The following is a 25,845-nucleotide window of genomic DNA, read 5'->3' as shown; positions in this document are numbered from 1 at the left end:
TATAAGGCGTTTGAAGTTTAGTTCAGTCAGCTTTGAGCAATCTTGAGGAAGCACTTGAGATACTTTGCCTGTGCCCTAATAACTGCCCTTGAACAAAGAACAGAAGCCTTCTCTTGCATTTTTATCTCTTACTTTAAGGAACTGAAATTCCTCTAAATAAAAAGGAAGTGAGGAGTTCCATATTGTCAATAAGAAAATCTGCAGATGCTGGGAATCTGTGCAACACACAAAAAATGCTAGAGGAACTCAGCAGGCCAGGCAGCATCCATGGGAAAGAGTAAACAGTAAATTTCAGGCTGAGAACCTTCATCAGGGCATATCAGTTCCATATTATAGGTGAACTTTCAAGTTTATTTTTCAAAGCTAGGGGATTGAAGGGTTTGAGTGTAGACTAAAGAAGAGCATATACATTTTGTACACCTCTCTCAGGCCGCCAGCATCCTCCTTTGCTCCAAAGGGGAAACTCTATTTCACTCAACCTATGTAGCCCTTTGGTCCAGGCTGCATCTTGGTAAATCTCCTCAGCACCCTTTCTTAAGTTTCTAAATCTTTCCTATAATGATGCAACCAGAAATGAATATAATACTCCATGACCATAAGACTTAAGAGCATAATTAGGCTATTTGGCCCATCAAGTCTGCTCTGCCATTCAATCATGGCTGATACTTTATTACCCTCCTCAGCCCCAATCCCTGGCCTTCTCCCATAATCTTTGATGTTGTGTCCAATCTATCAAGCTCTGCCTTAAATATACCTAATGAACTGCCCTCCACAGCTGCATGTGGTAATAAATTTCACAAATTCACCACCCTCTGGCTAAATAGATGCCCCTCTATCCTGAGACTGTGCCCTCTTGTCCTAGACTCCCCTACTATTGGAAACATCCTTTCCACATCTATTGTCTAGGTCTTTCAACATTCAAAAGGTTTCAATAAGGACCCTCTTACCCTTCAAAATTCCATTGAGTACAGACCCAGAGCTATCAAATGTTCCTCGTATGATAACCTTTTCATTCCTGGAATCATCCTTGTGAACCTCCTCTGAACCCTCTCCAATGCCAGCATATCTTTTCTTCGATGAGGAGCCAAAACCTGTTCATAATACTCAAGGTGAAGCCTCACCACTGCCTTATAAAGCCTCAGCTTCACATTCCTGCTCTTGTATTCACGCCCTCTTGAAATGAATGCTAACATTGCAATTGCCTTCCTCACACCAATGATATTTGTAAGTTAACCTTTAGGTTGTTCTGCACAAGGACACCCAAGTCCCTTTGCACCTCAGAATTTTGGATCTCTCTCTATTTAAAAAATAATCTGCACATTTATTTCTTCCACCAAAGTGCATGACCAGGCATTTTCCCACATTGTATTTCATTTGCCACTTTCTTGCCCATTCTCCTAATCTGTCCAAGTCCTTCTTCCTGCCAGTTTCCACAACACTACCTAATCATCCACCAATCTTTATATTATCTGCAAACTTGGCAAAAAGCCATCTATTCCATCACCTAATTCATTGACATACAGCATAAAAAGAAGTGGCCCCAATACTGACCCCTGCGGAACATTGTTAGTCACTAGCAGCCAACCAGAAAAGGATCCTTTTATTCCCACTCACTACTTCCTACCAATCAGCCAATCCTCTAACCATGCCAGTAACTTTCCTTAATACCATTAGTTCTCATCTTTCTTTTTATTACATACTTGAAAAAGCTTTTACTATCCACTTTAACTTTGTTTGCTAGCTTGCTCTCGTATTTCATCTTTTCCCTCCAACTGATTTTTTTAGTTGCTCTCTGTAGGTTTTTAAAAGCTTCCTAATCCTCTGTCTTCCTGCTAATTCCAAGTGTGGTCTAACCAGAGTTTTACAGAGCTCCAACTTCACCTTGTGGCTCTTGAACTCAATCTCTTAACTAATGAAGGCCAACACACCATACCCTTTCTTAACAATCCTATGTGCATGTACAAGAGATGGATAAAAAAATGCTTCTCCCAGCGTTTCTCATTTGTTTGTAGGACTACTTAACCAATTCAGAGGGACGTGTTAAATATTGATATGCATATATGGTCATGAGCATCCACAGGCATCCTTCATGGGGCTTGTGCCCCTGAGGCTTGCCACCCATCACCCCTATCCTTATTCCTTCTCTAACCTCACATTTGCCCCCATTCCTGGGGAGTTTACGAGGAATTCACTGGGCAGCTACAAATTCAAGAGCGCCTGTATATTTCATAAACTTTATAAAGGCTGGACCTGAAAACTAATTATTTGAGGGATTTCTCATCATGTTTCGGAAATAAACAATTTGTTTAAACCTTTCTTGGTGTGATCCAAACCATGATGAAAATTAGCTGAAATTGAAGACCGTATTTTGAAAGGACCTGCATAAAAGAAAAACTATTGTTTAGAATTTAATTCTTGTCCTCTGTTTCTCTCTCTCTGAGTCTAATGAAAAGTATTACTAACAGCTGCTAATTCAATTCTGAAATTACTATATATTAAAATTTAACCTCTTTTCAACGGTCTAGAATTTAAAATATTCATTGGATTCAGGCAGTTCAAACATATAAAAGACCATCAAGTTTCAAAGTGTGTTTGCCTTACAGTATTTACAGGGAATTGAAACAGCAAATAACTTGAAAATTAGAAAATACTGGAAATACCTATTGGATTACGTAACATCTGCGGGGAGAGAAATAAATTTAACTTTTCAGGCTAACAGATTTTTTTTCATCAGAACCAAAATAAGACAAGGAAAGTTGTTAGGTTAACTGGCAGCTGTAAATTGTTCCTAAAGTTGACAGCTGGCAAGAGAATCAGGGGGAGGAGGGAGGTAGGAATTGATAGTGGTGTGAGCCAAAATTAGGGTTAGATGGCACAGGTGCAGTGACAAGAGAGCCTGTTTCTGTGCTGTACAACTGTAAGAGTTTGAGTCCGTGAGAGCTGGAGAATGAGGGGACCAGAGGAAAGATCAAAAGAGGGTGGAAATCTGGGGAAATAATTATCAAGTGGCATTATGACAAAGAGTTTATAGTATTAGGATGAGTAAAGAAATAAAAGATAAGTCCTGAGGAAGTATAAGTAGCAATAGAAAGTCATCGGTAGCTGATGTCTGAAATGAATTTTGTATTGACTGCAAATAATCTACGGTAATTGCTGAATAGACACTGAGCATTTTCACAAAAATAATTGAGTAATTGTGAGGAGAAAGGAAAATCAAGAGAACCCTGACATATCTGTAGGGAGTAGATTCATAGGAGATTATACCAAATCTCTCTCATATGATCATTGATACCCCTCTTGCAGGCTAATATTGAAAAATGCTTAAATAAGCAAATACAAAATTTTAAAATGGTAATTAAAGAAACTACAGCTGCTGGAAATCTGACCTGCTGAGCATTTCCAGCACTTGCTGATTTTAATTTCAGACTTCCAACATTTGCAGTTCATTGAATTTTCATTTACTGTTCCTGCATTGTAAGTATTCATTGTTCAATGCTGCAGGGGTCAGACAGCAGTGCACAGGTGGTGCTTCTCAAGAAGTGTGGCCACCTAGGATTAAGCAACATGACAACTTAAAAACTACCTCATTTAGATTTTTTTATCAGGCAGTTTTGAACAACGTTTGCAGCATGAAGGCTTGCTAAAAAGTTTCATGAATTACAGATGAGGTAATGTCATTATAAGAGTTTACAGCACAGAATGAGTTTATTATGCCCATCCTGCCTCTGCCATCTAATTAAAAGAGTTTACAGTCATTACTTTCTCCTTTATCATTTCTTTTTTATTCCCTTATTTTTCTTATATCTGACCTTCCTCAGATGGTCTTTAGGGTTGAGTTGACTTGTTTTCACTGCATTTCTGAAGGTTTCAAAGTAACTGATGAGCCCTATGTGAGATCTTCAGACTCAGCAAACAGAGGGGAAGGTGGGACTGGATAGGGTGGATGGCGGATTGCTTGGGATCATTCCACACTCCCTCCACTGATCGTGCTTGGCCTCTCCCTGCCCTGTCCCTTTTCTACCAAGTTGACCAGGCTCCGGCAAGGAATCACCCGCCTCAGTGATTCCTTTCTTTGAAGTTTCCGAAGGTTTCCTTGCAATCTCTTGTCATGGCGGAGCTTAGAATGGAAGTCTGGTTTCAGGTACTATGTATGCAGAACAGGACACTAATACTGGTTTGCCAGTTCTTTTTTCGCCAATAGTGGATTTGATAGATTTTATGAAAACAATGTAAGGTTTATTGCAGTGTTTTGAAGTATATAAGTAACCCACTCTCTAGAAGATGCTTCTAGGCATTGCTTCTCTATTTCCAGACAATGTGCGTGCTCTGAGGCTGAGCTCCAGACCATTGTAGATCCCTTCATACTCATGCATGAGAGTATAGGCCTCCTGCTTAATACATAACTGTTTTCCCTTTACAAATTTTGGTTATATCATGACTGTGTACCTTCAGTCTGTCTATACTCATTTTGATTTTATACACATTCCTGTCTCACTTAAACAATGTATTATGATAAATAAAAAAACTGTGAACCTCTGCTCTCTTATGATGAAATGCATAAGAAATAACATGGGGAACTTTTGATTGTGTAGCTCAGTGAGACAGGCAAAGAGGAAGTGTATATCATAATATCATGAAATGTGTGATGAACAAGTGGGTAAATTATATATGCACATAAACACAAAGTACACTGCAGATACTGTGGTCAAATCAACACGTACAAACATGCTGGAAGAACCCAGCAGATCGGGCAGCATCCATTGAAACCAGCAGTCAACGTTTTGGACCAAGACCTTTTGCCAGGACTGAGGAAGGAGGAGCAGGGGCCCTATAAAGAAGGAGGGGGAGGAGGAAGGTGCCAGGTGGAAAACCAATCAGAGGAAAGATCAAGGGGTGGGGGAGGGGAAGCAGAGAGGGGATAGGCCGGAGAGGTGAAGAAGGAATGTAAGGGGAAAACACTATGGGTAGTAGAAGAAGACAGAATCATGAGAGAGGTGATAGGCAGCTGGAAGAGGAGGCAGAGTGGGAGTGGGATGGGGGAAGGGAGAGGGAGGGAGTTACTGGAAGTTGGAGAATTCAGTGTTCATAGCAAGTGGCTGGAGACTACCCGGACAGTAGTCCATACATGGCCTGCTCTACTGCCATGATGAGGCCAAACTCAGGTTGGAGGAGCAACACCTCATATACCGTCTGGGTAGTCCTCCCCCCACCTTCTTTATAGGGCCCCTGCCCCCTCCTACAGTCCTGACGAAGGGTCTCAGCCCAAAATGTTGACTGCTTGATTCCATGGATGCTGCCAAACCTGCTGAGGTCCTCCAGCGTATTTGTAAATATATATATACGTACTTCCTTCATATCACTAACAACTCTGTCTCCTGGAGTCCATGCATCTTGATAGCTTTTTAAATAATCCTTTTATTAGCTGCAATGTTGGAGATTCAGTATTCCTTTCATAACTGCGATCATTCTGATCTTAGAGTTGGTAAGAGGCAGTCTTTTCACTACTCTGCTTCACAGGCTGATTGTTGTTCGAATTTGTCCATCTGTCAGGAGTTGACACACCCAGGTAGAAAAATGGGGATCCTGTATCAGAAGCTCACAGTGTATAAGAAAATTCTCCCTGTCTTAGAATTCAACAAAATACTCCATGTCCTATACAATTTGTGTAAGATCATTATTAAGCAGTAATCCACTCTTTGTTCCCCATTTTTAAAGTTTGACCAATCCCTACCACACTGAGTTTCAGTTTCAAAAGCACAGTACCAACTATGCAAAATATTTTCATAATGAGTAGTCTAGGTTAGTAGTTCAGCACTCTTTAAGAACTATGGTGTCAGGAACTCAAGTTTCTTCCACCAGAGCCATCAGAGTATGGTTTTCGACTGCACCCCTCATGTAAGAGCTTTCGTATCTTCAATTTATGTACCAGCTGACTTCCCTGTCAAAGCATTTGAGCCAATAATCCTGTCACCAAGCCCATGCACCAGATAAACTGAACCATTAATAATTCAGGGCAACAGCTCTTAATAGAGTGCTGACAACTATTTCACACAGTTGCTGGAAATTATTAAGAAAAATTACAGTTGCTTTAGATGCTACAGGAACTCTGTCACCCAGCAGGGTGTGGCTTCCACTTCAGTACCTCCATAAGCTCATGGACGAGATAGGGAGCCACAAGAAGCCTGCGTGACTCTTGGAGAAAGAAACATCAGTGACAGAATCCCAGAATAGGATCGTTCCCAAATATCGCAGCATCATTCTAATAAATGAACTGGTTGTAAAAAGGAATGGTTTCTTTCACAGGAGTTTTTATTTGCTGTCACTCATGACAAAGAGCAGTCAGAAGCTGCATCCCACTCCATTAAAAAAATAAATAACAGGAGGAAGATACTTTTACTGAACCACTTTTACTGCGGTATGCGTACAACTATAGCACACTTCACTGGTTTTTGTAAAGAGTTGCATGCGGTTTTGCCAGTTCTTATTCAAAAATGGATTTAATTATGCCTCAAAGTTTAAACAGTTGGGCAATTTTGGCATAACAGCTTTTGTAGTAACTTCCTGTAATGAATGCACCAATCATATGTCATCCCACAGTTAATATTTGCATCCAGTGGGAACTCTGTTGCCAAATTTTACCAACATGTACACAAAATGGCTAATGGCCATTTTTCCGTCACAATAGACAGGACTTCCTGGTTGTCACCCACTTCAACTCTGCCTCTCATTCCCACCTAGATATATCCATACATGGCCTCCTCTACTGCCATGATGAGGCCAAACTCAGGTTGGAGGAGCAACACCTCATCTACCGTCTGGGTAGCCTCCAGCCTGGTGGTATGAACATTGAATTCTCCAATTTCCGGTAATTCCCTCCCCCTCCCCCTTCCCCTATCCCAGGTCCCTCTCTGCTTCTCTCCCCTTTCAACTTTCTACTTCTTTATCTCTACAGTTCTTTCATGCTTATCCGTTCCTCCTCCCCCCTTTATCTTTCCTCTGATTGGTTTTCCACCTGGCGCCTCTAGGCCCTACCCCCTCCCCATCTCTATTACTGGGTTTCAGCCCTCTCTTCCCCCCCCCCCCCCATTCCTGCTGAAGGGTCTGGGCCTGAAATGTTGGCTACTGTTTTCTCACAGATGCTGCCTGACCTGCTGAGTTCTTCCAGCGTTGTGTACATATTCTTTGATCCACAGCAGTTGTATTTTTGACCTTTAGAATGTGATTGCTCAAGAGTGTCAGGGAACCCTCAGATGGAGGAAACAATAAGTATAGTGTGGACGGACAGTTGATGATCAACATGTTGGTTGGCTGATGGGTCTCCATGAGGAAATAAAAGATCTGATCCCAAAATCAAAACAAGCTTTGCAACTGTAGCAGCTTTGAAGAGTTACATGGGGTGAAGAAATTCTATTGATGCATGGTGCGTCAGTTAGTGCTATTATTTTACAGCCCCAGAGATCTGGGTTTGATCCTAACCTTGCTTGCTATCTGTATGAAGCTTGTACATGTGGATTTCTTCCAGGTCCTCTGGTTTCCTCCCACATCCTAAAAGAAGTGTCTGTTCATAGGTCAACTGGTGAGTTAAACTGTAGGTGAGTGACAGAAGATTAAGGTGGTAGGAAGAGTTATTGAGGATGAAAAAGGAAACATGGGATTACTGCAGCTGGTTAGTACAGATCAATAGGAATATAGGACTACTTTCTGTGCTATGCCAAGTTACAACTGTTAGAAAATTAAAAGGATCATATACTGCAGAGCTCCAGTTTTAGCTAAAGTCCAATGTAACTGCATTTCAGAATCAGAATCAGGTTTATTGTCACTGGCATGTGACGTGAAATTTGTTAATTTGGCAGCAGCAATAGCTGTTCACTCTCTCCACTTCTGATCCCTCTATGAGGTATGTGTTCCTTCAACAAACTTCTACCCTGTTTACATCTCTACCAACCTTCATCTGCAGACTTACTATCCCACCCTTCCACTTCCACACCCAAGTAATTTATAAAAATCACAAAGATCAGGGGTCCCAGAACAGATCCCTGCAGAACACTACTGGTCACTGACCTCCAGGCAGAATATGCTCCATCACTACCACCGGCTGATTTCTGTAGGTAATCCACACAGCCAAGTTTCCCTGCACTCTATTTCCTGAATTTCTGAATGAACCTACCATGAGGAACTTTTTCAAATGTCTTACTGAAATCCATATACACCACAGCAACTGCTCTACTTCCATCAATGTGCGTTGTCATATCCTCAAAGAATTTAATCAGGCATATCTTGCTCCCACAAAACCATGCTGACTACCCCTAATCAGACTATGCTGCTCCAAATGCTAATAACTCCTTTCTCTAAGAATCTTCTCCAATAATTTGCACAGCAGTGAAGTAAGACTCATTGATCTATAATTCCTACCGTTGCCCCTACTCCCTTTCTTGAATGAAGTACTAACATCTGCCAACCTCCAATCATCTGGCAAAATAAAAACTATAAAAACGCTTGGTACTGGATTGTAAATCATCTCCATGGTGGGAGTAAAGGACACTTCTGCTTGTAATATTACCCCTCTCAGACTCAAGACAGTCACTGAGAGACCTCTGGAAACCACTGCATCAGTTTCTCAAAGCAGCCACAAGCTGCCCACACCTTTGAAATGAAAAATATTTTTAAATGGTGTAGTTGAAGGATTTGTTAACCTTTGCTAGCCAACATTGGTGATGAATGTGGTGATTACATTGAAATATATAAAGTTATTAAGGGAACTGACAAAGTGGATGAGGAACTGTTGCTTCCTCTGTCAAGTCACAACCTCAAAGTTAATTGGTTGGCCATTCAAAGCATCACAAAAGAGAATCTTTTTCACCCAGCAAAGCACTTGGATTTCACAACCAAAGGATGTTCTGAAACTTCAATCAGTCAATTATATTCAAGGCCGAGATTTGTCAGTTTAATAACTTAAGGGAATCGTGAGATATGGAGTCAGCAGAGTAAAGTGACACTGAGGCTGAGATTAAGCAGGATGGTATTGAATGACAGAACTGGCAGGCAGGATGAAATGACTGCTTCCTGCTTCTGATTCTGATGTTCCTATGTTTTGTCAAATTTAGTGTGCCTGCTGAATTTATGATGCTGATTCTGAAAACAGTAAATAGTGATGAAGATGACACAGACAAGCAGGTGAAATGAACTATCAGAAGTCAAATGAAATTCAACACAATTACAAATGGGGAATATTGTGTAGAAGAAATGAGGAGAACGAGTGCATAACGGATATCTCACTTTATTGGAGCAGCAAGTGCCTAAATAGACATTCCCATCACAAAGACCTTTAAGTGATGGTGGACTAAACTTTTTTTAATTAATTTTTTTTATAAGTTTCTACAATTTAACAAAAAAGTAAAAAAAAGTGTTTTATTCAGTGCAAAACAAACATAACAAATGTACAGTTCATAACAGTTAAGGAAAAGTACCTATAGTAGAATCGTATAAAGTTAGTTACTGCCCCACCTTCCCGCTACCCAACTCCAAGCCATCCTTACCATATATAGAAAAGTTAACCAGAACTTTTATCACCACAGAGCTGTATTTATAAAAAGAAGGTATATTGCCTACTACCTGAACTATAATATGTTTTCGCATCAAAAACTGTAAATCTTAACCGAAAGAAGCTGGAAGTAAGGGATTTAAATGCAAAAAAAAAGGAGGGATGAATCCTTAATCTAAACAGGAATTATGAAAATATTCAAGAAAAGTCCCCACACCCTTTGGAACTTTATGTCCGAATTAAGGACTGAATAATGAATCTTTTCAAGGTCTAAGCAGAACATAATGTCTCTGAGCCATTGAGCATGAGCGGATGGGGCAGCATCTTTCCACCTAAGAAGGACTGCGCGTCTGGCCAAAAGAGAGGCGAAAGACAATGTACGGCGTGATGGACTAAACTTTGAGGGCTGCTGGGCAGTACCGTAGGTAGTGGTTGTTGGGAAGTCTTATAGATTGCACGAGCATTTCTGCTCAGCCAATCCGCCAGCTACTGTGTTGAATTTTTTCCTGTTGATGTGAGGAAATTTACTGCAAAGGTTTCAGGAGTGCACTGTGACAGATATTTGGCTGGATGGGATGGCTTGTGTTCCTTCATTACAGCAGAATGAAGTGAGGGGATTTTGAAGGAGATTTTCAGAGTCAAAAAGGTTCTAGGTAGAGTTGGCAGGAGGGGCTATTTTCAGTGGCTGAGAGGTTGCAGAACAGAGTACCACAGAGTAATTGGCAAGTGAACTGGGACTTGAAGAAATAATTATGTTGCATGGCCTAAAGTTAAGATTTGAAGTATAAAGTCAAGGAGAGTAGTGGATATCATTTCAATAAAAGTGGTCAAATGAGAACAGAACAAATAGTTGAAGGGGATAAGAGAGAAGGAATGTGAGAATGGGTGAGAAAGTGGGGATGAAGCTACCTCCTCAGAGTTCAATTATACCACTGTGATGAAAGAGAGAAAAAATGGCATCTTAAGTGTCCAGGCAAGAATATGGTTATTAGGTTATATGTGCTACTTTTATTCTACAAACGTTTGTAGTTTCTGCCCCAGAGAACATGAAGAAATAGTAATATAGTTTGAAATTAAGATGGTGCATGCGTTGGCGGTAATGGCATCCATGTGACCCTGCTGCCCAGCTCTTTCTAAGAAATATACATAACAGATTTGGGAAGTGATATTGAAAAAAAGGAGCTGTGCCTCTTGCACACAGCACGCATGTTGTCATCGTGCACCTGGTGCCGGAGGAAAAGTCAAACATGTGATTGTTGTACCCTGAGCAAAACAGAGCTTCTTGAGTATGCTTGGGGTTGTACTCAACCAGACAAGAGTAGATTGAACCATCACACTTGCCATGTGCCTTGATATGTAAGTGATAGAATCAACTTATCACATGACTCACAGACTCTAGCTTATCTGCGATATTTATGTAGCTGAAAAATATGATTTTCTGGTGAAAGTTTACACACTTCATCTTCCACCAATGCCCTGCCTTGAATTTAGTAAAGCTTTCTACAAGGTCTTACAGCAGAGCTTGATCCAAAAGTTTACAGCCAATCATGTCTAGAACAGGTTTGGGATGTGCTTAGCTGTCTGTGACCACTGAACGATTTGGACATGAATATACAGTAGAAGATACAGTTAGTTCACTGATGACACTAAGATTGTGGATATGTTAGCAGGATGGAGGGTCATCCTGGGGTACAGGGAGATGTTGATGCGTTAGTGAAATGTGGTGAGAAATAGCAGATGAAGTTGAATTCAGGTATATGCATTTTGGGAGTACTACCAAGGCTAGTGGTATCCTTGGCAGTACTGAGGAACAGAGGGACTTTGATGTGAAAGAACAGCAGTCCTTGAGATAGAACTACAGGCAGTTAACATGGTTAAGAAGGTGCCTATCCATTAGTATAGATGTGGTGGTATGTTCTATGATAATAGAAACTTTGGAAAATGCAATGCCATTAATTTCAAGTAGAGGTCTCCCCTCTTTTTTAGTGGGCATTACTAGGGGACAAATGTTATTTTGTCACTTATTAGTCTATGCCTGATATTAGAATAGGACTTGCCACATGGAAGTATGAAATATTTTCTTTGCAAATAAATGAGAAACTTTGTGCAGCTGTCTGAATATCCTGGGTTCTGAGTTTGTGATAGAGGGCAGTCACTAATTGATTGGGCCTGGGAAACTGCCCCTGAGGAATTCCTGCAAAAGATGCCCTAGAGCTGAGATAAGTAACTTCCAGAAATCACAACCATCTTTCCAGTTGCCACACTAGTTACTGTGCATTTTTTAATGATAGAATGGTCTTGGTAGAATAAAACTACAATTAATCAAAGACTTGAGTTCAAGAGTCAGGAAGTTATGTTATGGCTTTATAAAAGTCTGAGTGTTGCATTCGGTTCTGGTCACATCTTTATAATTATGTCAAGGTTTTGAGAGGTTGACCAGGATAGTCAACTTCCCAGCTCTTTGCTTCACCACTCCCACTCTTCCCATTCTACCGAGCATCTACCAGCTTGTACTTCTTCCTCACCTCCCCCCCACCTTTTTACTTTAACTTCTCGTCATTTCTTCCATTCTCAGAAGCGTTCCGGCCCGAGAGATCAATTGTTTACTGTTTTCCATAGATGCTGCCTGGCCAGCTGATTTCCTCCAGCATTTTATGGGTGTTACCAGGATGCTTTCTGGATTAGGGAGCCCGTGCTATAAGGAGAGGTTGGGCAAATTTTATGTGTTTTCTCTGGAGCAGCAGAGCAATTTCCAGTCAGATGGAGGTGTGCTCATATGCTGTGGGCTCTGCGGGACCAAACAATGGTGTTACTGTCTTTTTTAAACATCCTTTTTTGTGGTTACAAGACACTGTTGGACATTAAGGACTTCAAGTACTGCAGCCCTCCCCATCAGTGAGTTGCTTGTTAGCAGAGCAACTGGATTTAGTGCAACCATGTTGCTGCCTGCTACAGAAAGTTATTGGAGCAGGTGTGCAAACGTGCTGTGCAGTCTAACAGCATCGTGGACAATTTTCTAGTGATAGTGAGACCCTGATGGACATTTGTAGCATTCACTGCTTTATTGGCCAGACTGATGGCAGGGGCCTCAGTTGTAGCACGGACAAGACTTCATGATGTAGTGTCACCAGTTGCAGCCATCCAGGAGAGGTGATGCTGGAGGTGCTGTCCAGCATAGTGTCCATGCTGGAGTGGGCACTGGTCTCTCCCATCAGTACTTCTGCCAGTGTCCATTCGGTAGAGGACAAGCTGGACTGACTTCATTTATGGACTTAAGGGGGCTTATTCAATCCAACAACATCCATGGACTCAGTGAGTTAGGCTATATTATTTTTTTTGTGCGACTGTGTGTTTACTGCTGTCTTGTATGTGTTATTTGTGCCATGCGCTGTGTATGACTTTTGTCACAGTCTTTTGCACGTTGGCCCTAGAGGAATGCCATTTCAATTGGCTCTCTTCATGGGTATTCATGCATGGTTGAATAACAATTAAACAACCTTCAGAGCCTGAGGGGAGATCTGATAGAGGTCGATAAGATTACTAAAGGCATAAATAGAATAGACAGCCAATTTCTTTTATCCCCAAAGGTTGAAATGTCTAGTACCAGAGGACATGCTTCTAAGGTGAAAAGAGGTTAGTTCAAAGAAGATGTGTGGGCCAAGACTTTTGCATGGAGTGGTGGGTGCCCGGAATGCTGTGCTTTTGGTGGTGGTGGGACAAATATGATAGGGGCATTATTCAAGAGGTGCCTAGTTAAGCACAGGATATGGGCACTGAGTAGGCAGAAGAGATTAGTTTAGTTGGGTGTTTGATTATTTATTTAATTAGAAGGGCCTGTTCTTGTGCTGTATGGTCTACAGAGATGTTTTTATTGCAGCTTCCTGTTCACCATCATAGGAAGAACAACTCACCTCTAGTATTCAAAGGCAGCTACTGCAAACAAGGCTCTTGCCAAGGTGTTAGCATGGAAAGCAAAGCGGCGAGAAGATGGGAAGTACTTCAAGGCAAAGGAAATTGTACAAAAATGATTCCGGCGGAGTTTGACAAAAACATAGCACTTTATGTTAAGCATGATTATTGTTTTAATTCCATTAACATAGGAAGGGATGGAGCTGCATTTGTTAACCTGAATTCTTAGCATTATTCTGACACAAGGGACCACAGATACTAGGATCTGCAGCAAGATGCTGGAACTCAGCAGGTCAAGCAGCACCTGTGGTGGGAAATTGGCGATCAACATTTTGGGTTGAGATCCTTTATGTATCTGGATCTACTCAGTTCAGAAGCTTCTCAGCCTAGACCTTCGATTGGCATTTTCCCTCTACAGATGCTGCCTGACCCACTAAGCTCCTCCAGCATCTTGTTTGTTGTTTTCAGTGTCATGTATCAGTGCTTCCATTGCTTTAACGTACTGTATTGTCACATGACCCTTTTGTGGTTTGCCACTTCCTAACTTAGCTGCTTGCATGAAGCGTGTAGTGAAGCAAAGCATGTGTATGGTAACATTTGAACTCAGCAGCAGCTGAGTATCATCTTTATTTTAAGTTCACTTATCAAAAATGAAATGTTAAAATAACACTCTCTACATTGCATCTTCTTTTCCACTTCCAATGAGGCAAACAAGAAGCTTACTTAAGAATGTCAGAGTAAGGTGTCAAGTTCCATTTGGTCCAAGTCAGAAAATTTGAACTATCAATTAGCAATCTAACACAGGCACTCCCTGAACAACCACAGGCTTGCAATATGCATGCAATATTATTAAAATAGGCAACATGCTCACTTTTCTCAAAAATGTTGCCAGTTCATTTTCAGGTCGACTCTGCAAATGTTAGCTTGTATTATACACAACCACAGCAGAACATGTTTACATTGAGGAGGTGACTTTACAAGCAGGCATTTGGTTAGAGAACTGTGTGAATTTGGAAAACCACCTGCTTACCTCCATCATCTGATGCCCTGGGCACGATCTGACGTGCAACCATTTTGTCACTCTTACAATTGGATGTGCTGCAGTAAGTTTCCCTTGGTCAATGTTACTATATGCTTTTAAAACAAAACAAAATATAAATAATTTTGATTAAAAAGTCATGTAAGAGGTTTATTCATACTTCAGCTGTGAGAAGTGATTCAAACCGACAAAACTTTATGCTCCCAGCTACTTTGAGTGATGATTAAAAGCAGATCAATAGATGACATAAACATTGCTCTCTCAATTATAACACTCGATTGTTCTTTCAACAGTCACCAGCTAATGCTATTCTGCTGTGGAAATTGCTCTTCCAAAATCCAATTCATATTTTAATGTATTCTCAACAGAAGGCAAGTTCCCACTTGGTTACATTGCATCTATACTATTAATGTGGCATCCAAATGATTTGGCTCACTACTGTTCTATATCATTCATAATAGCCTGCTGTAGGGTTTTCCACAAATCAACCTACCTTTTGTTCCAGTGTTTTATCTTGCTGAACCTTTACCTTCAACAAGAAATATAAAAGTTGCAAAGTCTTGCTGCCGCTCTGTAAAACTTGGGTTAGGGCTCATTTGGAGTTTTATGTACAGTCCTGGTCACCACGTTATAGGAAGGATGTTGACACTTTGCAGAAAGTGCAGAAGAGGTTCACCAGGATGTTGCCCAGATGGAATGTATAGCTATAAGGAGCAGATGGAAAATCTTAGCATGCTTTCCCTAGAGGCGAAAGAGCAATCTGAGAAAAACACATAAAATTATGAGACATACATATAGGTTAGAGAGTCAGAGCTTTTGCACCTAGGCTGGAAACGTCCAACATTAAAGGGCATAGGTTTAAAATGAAAGGGGAAAAGTGCAAGGAAGATTTGCAAGTCATGAATTTTTTTGTTTTGAGATTAGTAGGTGCCGGGAGTCTGTTGCCAGGGGGGTTGGTGGAAGCAGCTATGATAAGAAGCAGGTGCTGGATTTCCAGCGTCTGCAGTTGTTCCTTATAAATTTTCATTTACTGTAACATTGACGAATTGCACCTTCCAGTCATTCACATTTCGGCAGATGGGGCTCATCAGGAGTGGTTGGCAGAAGAAAGAGCATTCTGATCTCTGAGCGGCTATTCCCACTTATGGGAAAGGCTTTGGCAGTAAGCCCCAAGGTGAACTACAGAGATGTGTGTGTTACAGAAATACCCTGAGGTTTGCCCACCCTATGTACAATAAAAGCCTTGTTGCCCCATTCCAAGAAGTGAAACAGGGCCGTCGTAAGGGGGCTTAAGGGGGGTGTTGATGTGCATCATGGTGGATAAGAACAACGAGGTAGAACCTAGGTCAGCAGGAACCCGAATGCTATATGCCATGATAGGAGGTGGGGAAAGGTGTAAAGGAATTGAGTTTACTGTGGGGGGGGGGGGGGGAAGCGGAACGCTGCTGAGATGCTGACCAGGCGGTCATGGCATCCGGATTAAAATCACCCGATGCGGCTACCCATACAGGTCCTCTTTCGGAGCAGTTCTGACCCCAGCAGGACCCAGGGGAGATGATCGTGCCAACACTCATCCACCAGGAAGGCCCTTGGAGAAGCCTTTAAGGAGTGGTGAAACCACTCATACAGACCATTGGGCTGGAGGTGATATGCCATTGTGTGATGCAATGGTTCTGGGCCATTGAGGCCCAGACATCTGACATGAATTGGGGCCTGTGGTCAGAAGAAATGAGCTGCCAAAAACCAAGCAACCGGATGTAGATGAATGCCTGAGCCACATCCACAGCCATCATCAACTCTGGCCGCCTGGTGGTACGGTCCACCATGGCAAGGAGATGTGTGAAAACGCCAGCTAGAGGGATAACCAGGTCCACATTGATACGGTCAGACCATCACTCAAGGACCTTAAAAGGTTTCGACGCTGCCTGAATGTGATGGTTAAGTCTTGCCCGCTAACGCAGGCAGCTCTCCAGTCTGCAGGTTAGGCCGTACCACACAAACTTTAAGGCAACCAGTTTCTGTGAAGCTTTCTCACCCGGATGTAAGCAGTCATGAATGGAGTTAAAAACAGTACACCTCCAGTTTACAGGCACTGTGGGGCGAGGCTGACCGGTTGAGACATCACACAGGAGAGAAACTCGTCCATCCCAGAACTTGGCACCAGCCAGCCACGGGTCCGTGACTGCTGACATCTGGGTTGGTAGCTTAGTCGGTTGTCATGGCATCATAGCCAACCCCGATGTATATGGCATTGACGGCAGGCCGTGAGAGGCAATCAGCCACAGCATTATTATTCCCTTTGAGGTGCTGTATGTCGGTCATGAATTCCAAAACGTAGGCCATTGCTGTTGCTGCTGTACAGACCAAGGGTCTGTGGCTTTGGTCATCACATGCATGAGGGGTTTGTGGTGTATGGATGCTGTGGAATGCCAACCCTCCAGTAGAAAATGAAAATGATGGACGGCCATATAGAGACCGAGATGCTCGGGGTCAAATGAGCTGTGCTTCCTCCCAGGTGGATGGGGGTAGGAGCTGCCGGATGAAGAGGTGAGAAGCTGCTTCACGCCTCCAACCAACTGTTAGTGCACAGCATTGTCTGAGGCATCAGTGGAAATAGCTGTAGATGCATTGGCGAGCTGGTGCACCTGTAGGGTTCAAAAAAGGCCGATTGGTCTAATCAAATGCTCTGGTCATGACCACTGACCATTCAAACATCTGATTAGGAGCACCATAAATATAAGTTCAGCAGCTCACGGAATGAAACGATGATAGAAATTCATCATACCTAAAAAATCTTGCAGTGCTTTGCTAATGCAGGGCAGTGGGAAGTCTGTAATAGCGGTGACTTTTGACAGCAGTGGTGTCACACTTTCTGCAGAGGTATGGCAGCCGAGAAACAATAGTAGACAACCTGAATTGGCATTCAGCAGGGTTAGTAATCAGCCCATGTCTCCTTTAGAGGAGATGTAATAAACGTACGGTTTTAGATGTGCTGGCGACCAGTATGTCGTTCAAGTAAACAAAAAGAAAATCTAAAATCCTTTAACACAGAGTCCACTTGTCACTGGAAAGTCTGTTCCACATTTTCCAGCCCAGATGGCATGCACAGAAACTCAAATAGGCCAAATGGGGTTGTAACAGCAGGTTTGGGAACATCCTCAGTGCACACAGGCAAATGATGGTAGCCCATGACTGAGTCCACTTTAGAAAAAGTTATTTTTCCAGCTAAGCATGCCAAAAAGTATTGAATATGTGGGACCAAGTAATGCTTGGGGATGGTGGCCCAGTTAAGGCAGCATGGACGGACACCACCGTTGGGCTTAGGGACCATGTGGAGGAGTGACACCTGTGTAGAATGTTGACAAGCACAGCCCTCACACTGGCCAGCTTTGCTGAGTCCAGTCTATGCACATGGGCGTGGCCCAGTGAACCGGCTGCGGAAATGTGGCTCTCGGCCTCATGTTTGGTGACTGCAGGGGCTGCAGGGGAAAAGGTGGGTTTGTTGAGGTTTGGGAGTTCGCCCAGTCGGTGAGTGAGTTCACTTGTGGTGGGGCATGCACTAGACAGACTCATAGTGGGGAATTTACTAGGGTTACAAGGTGACGACCCAAAAAAGTACTTTGCATCCACAAGCCAGCAGTTCTTAGGATCTACCAACAGTTCTTCAATGCACAGGAAATCTGCGTCGAGCAGAGCTGTAGTAACTTTAGCCAAGATGAAGTCCCATGTGTACCGATGTTCATTGAGCCTCACGTGCCACCGTCAGGATCATGCTGCCATCAGTGGCTTCCATCGAGGGTTCGCCACTCTCTGCCTATAATCACTAGGTGATGCTGGCAGCACACTCACTTGAGCACCCATGTCAGACAGGAAGCATCCCCCTAAAAGGGTGTCTGCAATGAACAATGGACTATCCTTATAGCTGGAACCCATGGCATTCACAGACCACCGATGGCCAGATGCACCGGCACTGTGGGAGCTGCATGGTGATCGGCACTCGTCGGTGTTCATGCCAAGGCGTGCCTGGTGCATAGATCCGTTGCTGTCTCATTCAGAGCCATGGGTCTGAGTCTACTGGAGGCTCTGTTGAAGAACCTTATTGAGACAGGGAAGGAAGGAGGAACAATCCATCTCTGCTTGGCTGAGTGTAGTCTAGCGAACATTTTTGCAAGCTCACTATAGTCCTTCAGGGGTGCATTAGTGAGGGCTGTGTGAAGCTGATTAGGCATTTACTGCATAAAGAGTTCTATAAGATGAAACAAAGATGGTGTTAGCCCAGGAGAGATAGCATGTGGCCCATTAGTTCTAAAGGCCTAACGCATCCAGGCCAGCCAAGGAGAGTAACTGCTTGGTGCCCTCAGACTCAGACTCTCTAAAAGTCTGTAATAGGTCAGTTTTCAGAGTTTTCATTTATCATATCCAGGCGGGTCTTCCAATAGACCTGCTACTCTGGCTGCAGACGAGCCACTTAGCAATGCTACAAGGAATAAAATATGGTATTGTCCGTAGTGATTTCTCACTGCGCTAACTGGGCTTCCACATTCACAAACCACACGGCAGAGTGCTGCTCCCAAAACCGCGGCAGCTTCAAAGCAGCACGTCGGTCAACATGTCATTGAGTAACTCTGGAATCGTCCAAAAGCATCCGAGTTACCAATGGACGATTTTGGAAACAAAACATGCAAGAGTTGTTTTACGTGCTTAACGAAAGCTGTAGCCCTTTACTTCCATAACAAAGAAAACCAAAATCAATTGCCACACCCTGATGTCAGACACTGTCCCTTAAAGTGAACATAACAACCCATTGGCAGTGTTTGGGAATTATGTGGAATGGTTTCTATTATGAAAAATATGTGATGTGTCATCTCTCATCCATTGGATTACCCTACAATACCTATGTCAGGCCGCTGTTAATTGAATATAGCTCAGTGTTCAACATAATCATACCCTCACTTCTAATCAACAAGCTCTGAAACCTAGGCCCCCATACCTCCTCTGCAGCTGGATCCTTAACTTCTTCACTGGCAGACCACAATCTGTGTAAATCATAAATAACATCTCCTTATTGACAATCAACACCGGTGCACTTCAAGGATGTGTGCTTAACCCACTGCTCTACTCTCGTTACACCTATGGCTGTTGGGCTTGGCGCAGATCAAACACCATCTATGAAATTGCAGAATTTCAGATGATAATGAGGGGGCATATAGGCATGGGATAGTTCAGCTGGTTGAGAGATGTCACAGCAACAACCTTGCATTCAATGTCAGTAATACCAAGCAATTAATTGTGGACTTCAGGAAGGGAAAGTCAAGGGAAAACATACCAGTCCTCATTGAGGAATCAGAAGTGGGAAGGGTGAGCAGTTTCAATTTCCTGGGTGTCAACAGCTCTGAAGGTCTATTCTAGGTCCAAAATACTGATACAATTACAAAGAAGGCAGGACAGTGTCTCTATTTCATTAGCAGTGTGAAGAGAATTGGTATGCCACCAAAGACATTTGCAAATTTCTACAGATGTCGGGTTGCTATTTATTGACTATAGTTCAGGGTTCAACATAATAATTGCCTCAGTTCTAACCAACACGATCCAAAACCTGGGCCTCTGTACCTCCCTCTGCAACTGGACCCTTGACTTCCTCACTGGCAGACCACAGTCTGTACAAATTCCACGAATTGCATATGCCTTGCAGCCTCCACAGTGCCAGCACATCAGGACATTAGAGAGTTGTGGGTTCCATTCCAACTGGTTGCATCACAGTCTGGTGTAGAGGGGCCACTGCACAGATCAGAAAAAGATGCAGAAAATCATGAACTCAGCCAGCTCTACCATGGTCACCAGCCTCCCTGGCATTAAGGATGCCTTCTAATGGCAATGCCTCAAAAAGGTGGCATCCATCATTAAGGACTCCCAACGCCCAGAACGTGCCCTCTTCTCATTGCTACCATCAGGGAGGAGGTGCAGGAGCCTGAAGACAGACACTCAACATTTCAAAAACAGCTTCTTCCCCTCCGCCATCAGATTACTGAACAGACAGTGAACCCATGAACACTTCGTGAGGTTTTCCCCCTCTCTCTTTACATTACTTTTTAAATTTAACTTTTAACATATTATTCTTATTGTAATTTATAGTTTTATTACTATGCCTTGCATTGTATTGCTACTGCAAGAAACCAAATTTCACAACATATGCTGGTGATATTAAACCTGATTCTGTATCAGTCTCTGCTGTTCCCTTGGAGTCATCAGCTTCCTGGAGACAGGAAGCTGCTGCACAGGCAACCGCTTGCTCTCCATATTGTACGGCCTTGGCTTGCGTACCGACTATGTACATTGCTTGGACATAACGTTCATGGTCGACCCTGACCAATGGAGGCCTCACAGTCCCCTTGAGATGAAGATCACAAGGAAAGATTGGCTGTATGGCTGAAGAACATCTTTTATTCATCGCTTAATTGTATGGGATATTAAAGTGCATTTATACAGATACTTGACAGGCAGGAGAGCAGAGCATCAATCACAGAACATAGGCCTATGATATTGTGCCAATATATATAAATCCACTCCATGATCAATCTAACCTTTCCCTTTTGCACAGCCCTTAACCCTCCCATTATCTTGCAGTACATCCACTTGTCTATCTAAAAGTTTCTTAAATATCCCAGTCTTTACTACCACACCCAGCAGTGCATTTCAAGCCCCTACCACTCTCCATGTAAAAAATAACCTATCTCTCACATCTCCCCTAAACTTTCCTCCATTCACCATAAACAGATTGGAGTATGTGTAATATTTCAGTAATATTTGAACAACATTGTAAATATTGAATCTTGCCCTCAATAGCGTATTGCTTCTTTACATTTGACCTACCAAGGTGCAACACTTCACATTTGAGTGGGTTAATCTCCATCTGCCATCTCACCGCCCATATCTGCAACTGATCTATGTCCTACTGTATTCTTTACCAGTCATCTACAATATTCGTATCACCTACAAACTGAGTAACCCACCCATCTACATTTTTATCCAGGTCTTTTATATACATCAGAAGCAGTAGCCTCCCAGAACATATCCCTGAGAAACACTAATCACTAATCACAGACCTCCAGCTAGAGCAGGTCTCTTTGACTATCACTCCCTGTCTTTTATGGACAAGCCATTTCTGAATCCAAATGGACAAATCACAATTGATAACATGCACCTTAATCTCCTGGATGAGCCTCTTACGAGGGACCTTGTCAAACATCTTAATAAAATCCATGTAGACAACATCCACAGCTCTCCTTTCATTGATCATCCTCATCATTTCATCATAACAAACAAAATTCCAAATTCCCCTTAAATGTTGAAATTGACCCAACATCCACGATTTGCACTGGCAGCAAATCCCACATTCTCACAGCTGTCTGAGAGAAGAGGTTGCCCCTCATATTCCCCTTAAACATTTCACCTTTCACCCTTAACCCATGACCTCTAGATCTTTGTATACCTCTAAAAAATCTCCACTCAGTCTTCTACACTCTTGAGAATAAAGTACTAACCTATTCAACCTTTCCCTAAAACTCAGGTTCTCAAGTCCTGGCAATATTCTTGTAAATTTTCTCTGCACTTTTTCAAACTTATTGACATCTTTCCTGTAGGTAGGTAACATTCCAAATCCTCTGCTCAACACATTGATTAGTGAAGGCAAATGTGGCAAAAACTTTCTTTATGACCCTATTTACTTGTGCTACCACTTTCAAGGAATTACGGATCTGTATTCCCAAATCCCTTTGTCATACCACACTCCTCTGTGCCTTACCACTCACCATGTAAGACCTGCCTTGGTGGGTTATCCCAGAATGCAACACCTTGCACTTGCCTGCATTAAATCCCATCTGCCATTTTACCAGCTAGTCCAGATCCCACTGCAAATTTTCATAGCTTTTCTCGCTGTCGTCTACACACCCAATTTTAGTGGCATCCACTAATTTGTAGATGACACCAAGTTTACCAAATTATCATCTAGATCATTGATATAGATGACAAACAACAATGACCTATCAACGATCCCTGCGGATACTTCTGCTCACAGGCCTACAGTCAAAGAGACAACCATCTACAACTACTCTCTGGCTTCTTCCAGGAAGTCAATATCTAGTCCAATTTACTACTTCATCTTGACTACCAAGTGACTGAACCTTCTTCACCTGACATGTATTTTGTTCATCTCATCATCAAAGTCCCTTTACAATCCACATCCTCTTGAGCCTAACTCATTTCCTCTAACACAGTCAGAATTCATTTGAACTGTATCTCATGGATGACAGCTGACTGGGTGAGAGGTTGCAAGTAAGATATGGCTTAAAGGGATGCACAAATCTCCATAAATAAATAAAATGCTAAAGATACACATCTAAAGAAACTTTGCACATCTGAAATAGTAACTCTGTTTCTTTCTACAGAGACACTGTTTGGGCTGATGGATATTCCCAGCATTTTCTCTTCCTGATTTCTACCATCTGTGAGCTGGGTTTTTTTTTGCTTTTCATCACAGACTTTTTTCTTCCATAATGTTCACTTTTGGTTCTGGACTTAGAGACTCCATATGTTATTGATATGAGTATACCATGAAGGTTATCCTTTCCTCATCAATTAGTTTCTAATCTGGAAAATGGTAGCTAGTGAAGAGATTGAAGGTCAAAGTAATGGAACCTGATCTCAATGACCCTGGGAAGACAGAAAGATTCTCAAACCTGCATCCCTTCAACCTACAAGGATGATTCTGGGAATGAAGGGGTTAGCATATGAAGAGTGTTTGGCAGCTTTGGACCTGTACTCAATGGAATTTTTATCTGCAATTTGAGAAGGATAAGAGCAGATTGGAGGTGTCGGTGTTGCAGTTGAACAGGAGAGACTATGGAGCCATGAGGGAGGAGCTGGCCAAAGTTTACTGGATGGATATCCTAGCAGAAAAGACAGTGGAACAGCAATGGCAGGTATTCTTGGGAATAATGCATAAGATGCAAAATCAGTTCATCCCCCGGAGAAAGAAGGATTCAAAGGGGGGAAAGGGGCCACAGTGGTTGACAAAGGAAGTCAGAGATTGTATAGCATTAAAAAAAGGAAGTATGATAGAGCTAAGGTGAGTGGGAGGACAGATGATTGGGAAATTTTTAAGGAACAACAAAACTTAACTAAAAAGGCAATATGGGGAGAAAAAATGAGGTACGAATGCAAGCTAGCCAGGAATATAATGGAGGATAGCAAAAGCTTTTTTAGGTATGTGAAGAGAAAGAAGATAGTTAAGAACAACGTTGGGCCCTTGAAGAATGAATTGGGTGAAATTGTTATGGGTAACAGAGAAATGGCAGAAGAATTTTGTAAGTACTTTAGATCTCCCAGATGTATGGATGGGTCAAGGACATAGGGTAACAGAGGAAATGAAACAGATTGACATTAGGAAGGAAACGGTGATGAGTAGACTGATGGGACTGAAGGCTGACAAATCCCCAGGTCCAGAGGGTCTGCATCCTAGGGTATTAAAGGAGGTGGCCCTGGAAATTGCGGATGCATTGGTAATCATTTTCCAATGTTCCTTAGATTCAGGATCAGTTCCTGAGGATTGGAGAATGGCTAATGTTATCCCACTTTTTAAGAAATTAAGGAGGGAGAAAACAGGGAACTATCGTCCTGTCAGCCTAACATCAGTAGTGGGGAAAATGCTAGAGTCCATTATTAAAGATGAAATAGTGGCATATCTAGATAGCAGTGATAGGATTGTGCTGAGCCAGCATGGATTTACCAAGGGCAAATCATGCTTGACTAATCTATTGGAGTTTTTCGAGGATGTAACCAGGAAGTTAGACAAGGGAGATCCAGTGGAAGTAGTGCAACTCGATTTTCAGAAGGCATTTGATAAGGTCCCACATAGGAGATTGGTGGGTAAAATCAGAGCTCATGGCATTGGGGGGAAGATATTGACATGGATAGAAAACTAGTTGGCAGATAGAAAGCAAAGGGTAACAGTGAATGGGTGTTTCTCGGAATGGCAGGTGGTAACTAGTGGGGTGCCACAGGGCTCGGTATTGGGACCACAGCTGTTTACGATTTACATCAATGACTTAGATGAAGGCATTGAGAATAACATCAGCAAGTTTGCTGATGATACTAAGCTGGGTGGCAGTGTGACATGTGATGAGGATGTTAGGAGAATTCAGGGTGATTTGGATAGGCTGAGTGAGTGGGCAGATACTTGGCAGATGACGTTTAATGTGAATAAGTGTGAGGTTATCCACTTTGGGAGTAAGAACGGGAAGGCAGATTATCATCTGAATGGTGTAGAGTTAGGTAAGGGAGAAATACAAAGAGATCTAGGAGTCCTTGTTCATCAGTCACTGAAGGTGAATAAGCAAGTGCAGCAGGCAGTGAAGAAGGCTAATGGAATGTTGGCCTTTATTACAAAGGGAATTGAGTACAAGAGTAAGGAAATCCTTTTGCATTTGTACAGGGCCCTGGTGAGACCACACCTGGAGTACTGTGTACAGTTTTGGTCTCTAGGGTTAAGGAAGGTCATCCTGGCTGTAGAGGAAGTGCAGCGTAGATTCATGAGGTTAATTCCTGGGATGTCTAAACTGTCTTACGCAGAGAGGTTAGAGAAACTGGGCTTGTACACGCTGGAATTAAGGAGATTGAGAGGGGATCTGATTGCAACATATAAGATTATTAAGGGATTGGACAAGATAGAGGCAGGAAATATGTTCCAGATGCTGGGAGAGTCCAATACCAGCGGGCATAGTTTGAGAATAAGGGGTAGGTCATTTAGGACAGAGTTAAGGAAAAACTTCTTCTCCCAGAGAGTTGTGGGGATGTGGAATGCACTGCCTCAGAAGGCAGTGGAGACCAATTCTCTGGATGCTTTCAAGAAGGAGCTAGATAGTTATCTTATGGATAGGGGAATCAAGGGATATGGGGACAAAACAGGAACCGGATACTGATAGTAGATGATCAGCCATGATCTCAGAATGGCGGTGCAGGCTCGAAGGGCCGAATAGTCTACTTCTGCACCTGTTGTCTGTTGTCTATTGAATTTAGAAGAATGTGTCGGGATCTGATTGAAAGGACAAGTGGACCTTATCCATAAGGAGGATGTGGAGTGGATGACCCTCTGGTGGGGGCATCCAGAACTAGAAGTTGCATCCTCAGAATTGAGGGGTGACCTTTTAGAACAGAAGTATGGAGGAATTTTTTTAGCTAAAGAGTAGTGAATCTCTGGAATGTTCGGCAACAGACTGCAATGGAGGACAAGTCCGTGGGTATATTTAAAGCAGAAATTGTTAGATTCCTGATTGGTTGGGGCATCAACGAATATGGCGAG

At 42.5% G+C, this 25,845-nt stretch overlaps 1 protein-coding gene across 3 annotated transcripts in view; it reads left to right on the top strand.

Annotated features, from left to right (window-relative positions):
* The window catches only part of apbb1ip (amyloid beta (A4) precursor protein-binding, family B, member 1 interacting protein), a 137,199-nt gene that overhangs the window by 10,189 nt on the left and 101,165 nt on the right, over window positions 1–25,845 (top strand). For 2 of the 3 annotated variants that reach the window (XM_059971330.1, XM_059971328.1), the window contains exon 1: window positions 23,407–23,467. The exons of the other annotated variant lie outside the window; for it this stretch is intronic. In XM_059971330.1, coding sequence (XP_059827313.1) covers window positions 23,426–23,467 — 42 coding nt within the window. In that variant the 5' untranslated portion in view covers window positions 23,407–23,425. Of the gene's footprint in view, window positions 1–23,406; window positions 23,468–25,845 lie in introns of those variants that run through there. 3 annotated transcript variants of the gene reach the window in all.

Source organism: Hypanus sabinus, chromosome 6 (assembly GCF_030144855.1).
Source record: "Hypanus sabinus isolate sHypSab1 chromosome 6, sHypSab1.hap1, whole genome shotgun sequence".
In the NCBI taxonomy this organism is placed as follows: Eukaryota; Metazoa; Chordata; class Chondrichthyes; order Myliobatiformes; family Dasyatidae; genus Hypanus; species Hypanus sabinus.
The sequence above is the reverse complement of the archived record's forward strand: the minus strand, read 5'-3'. Positions and strand labels throughout refer to the sequence as shown.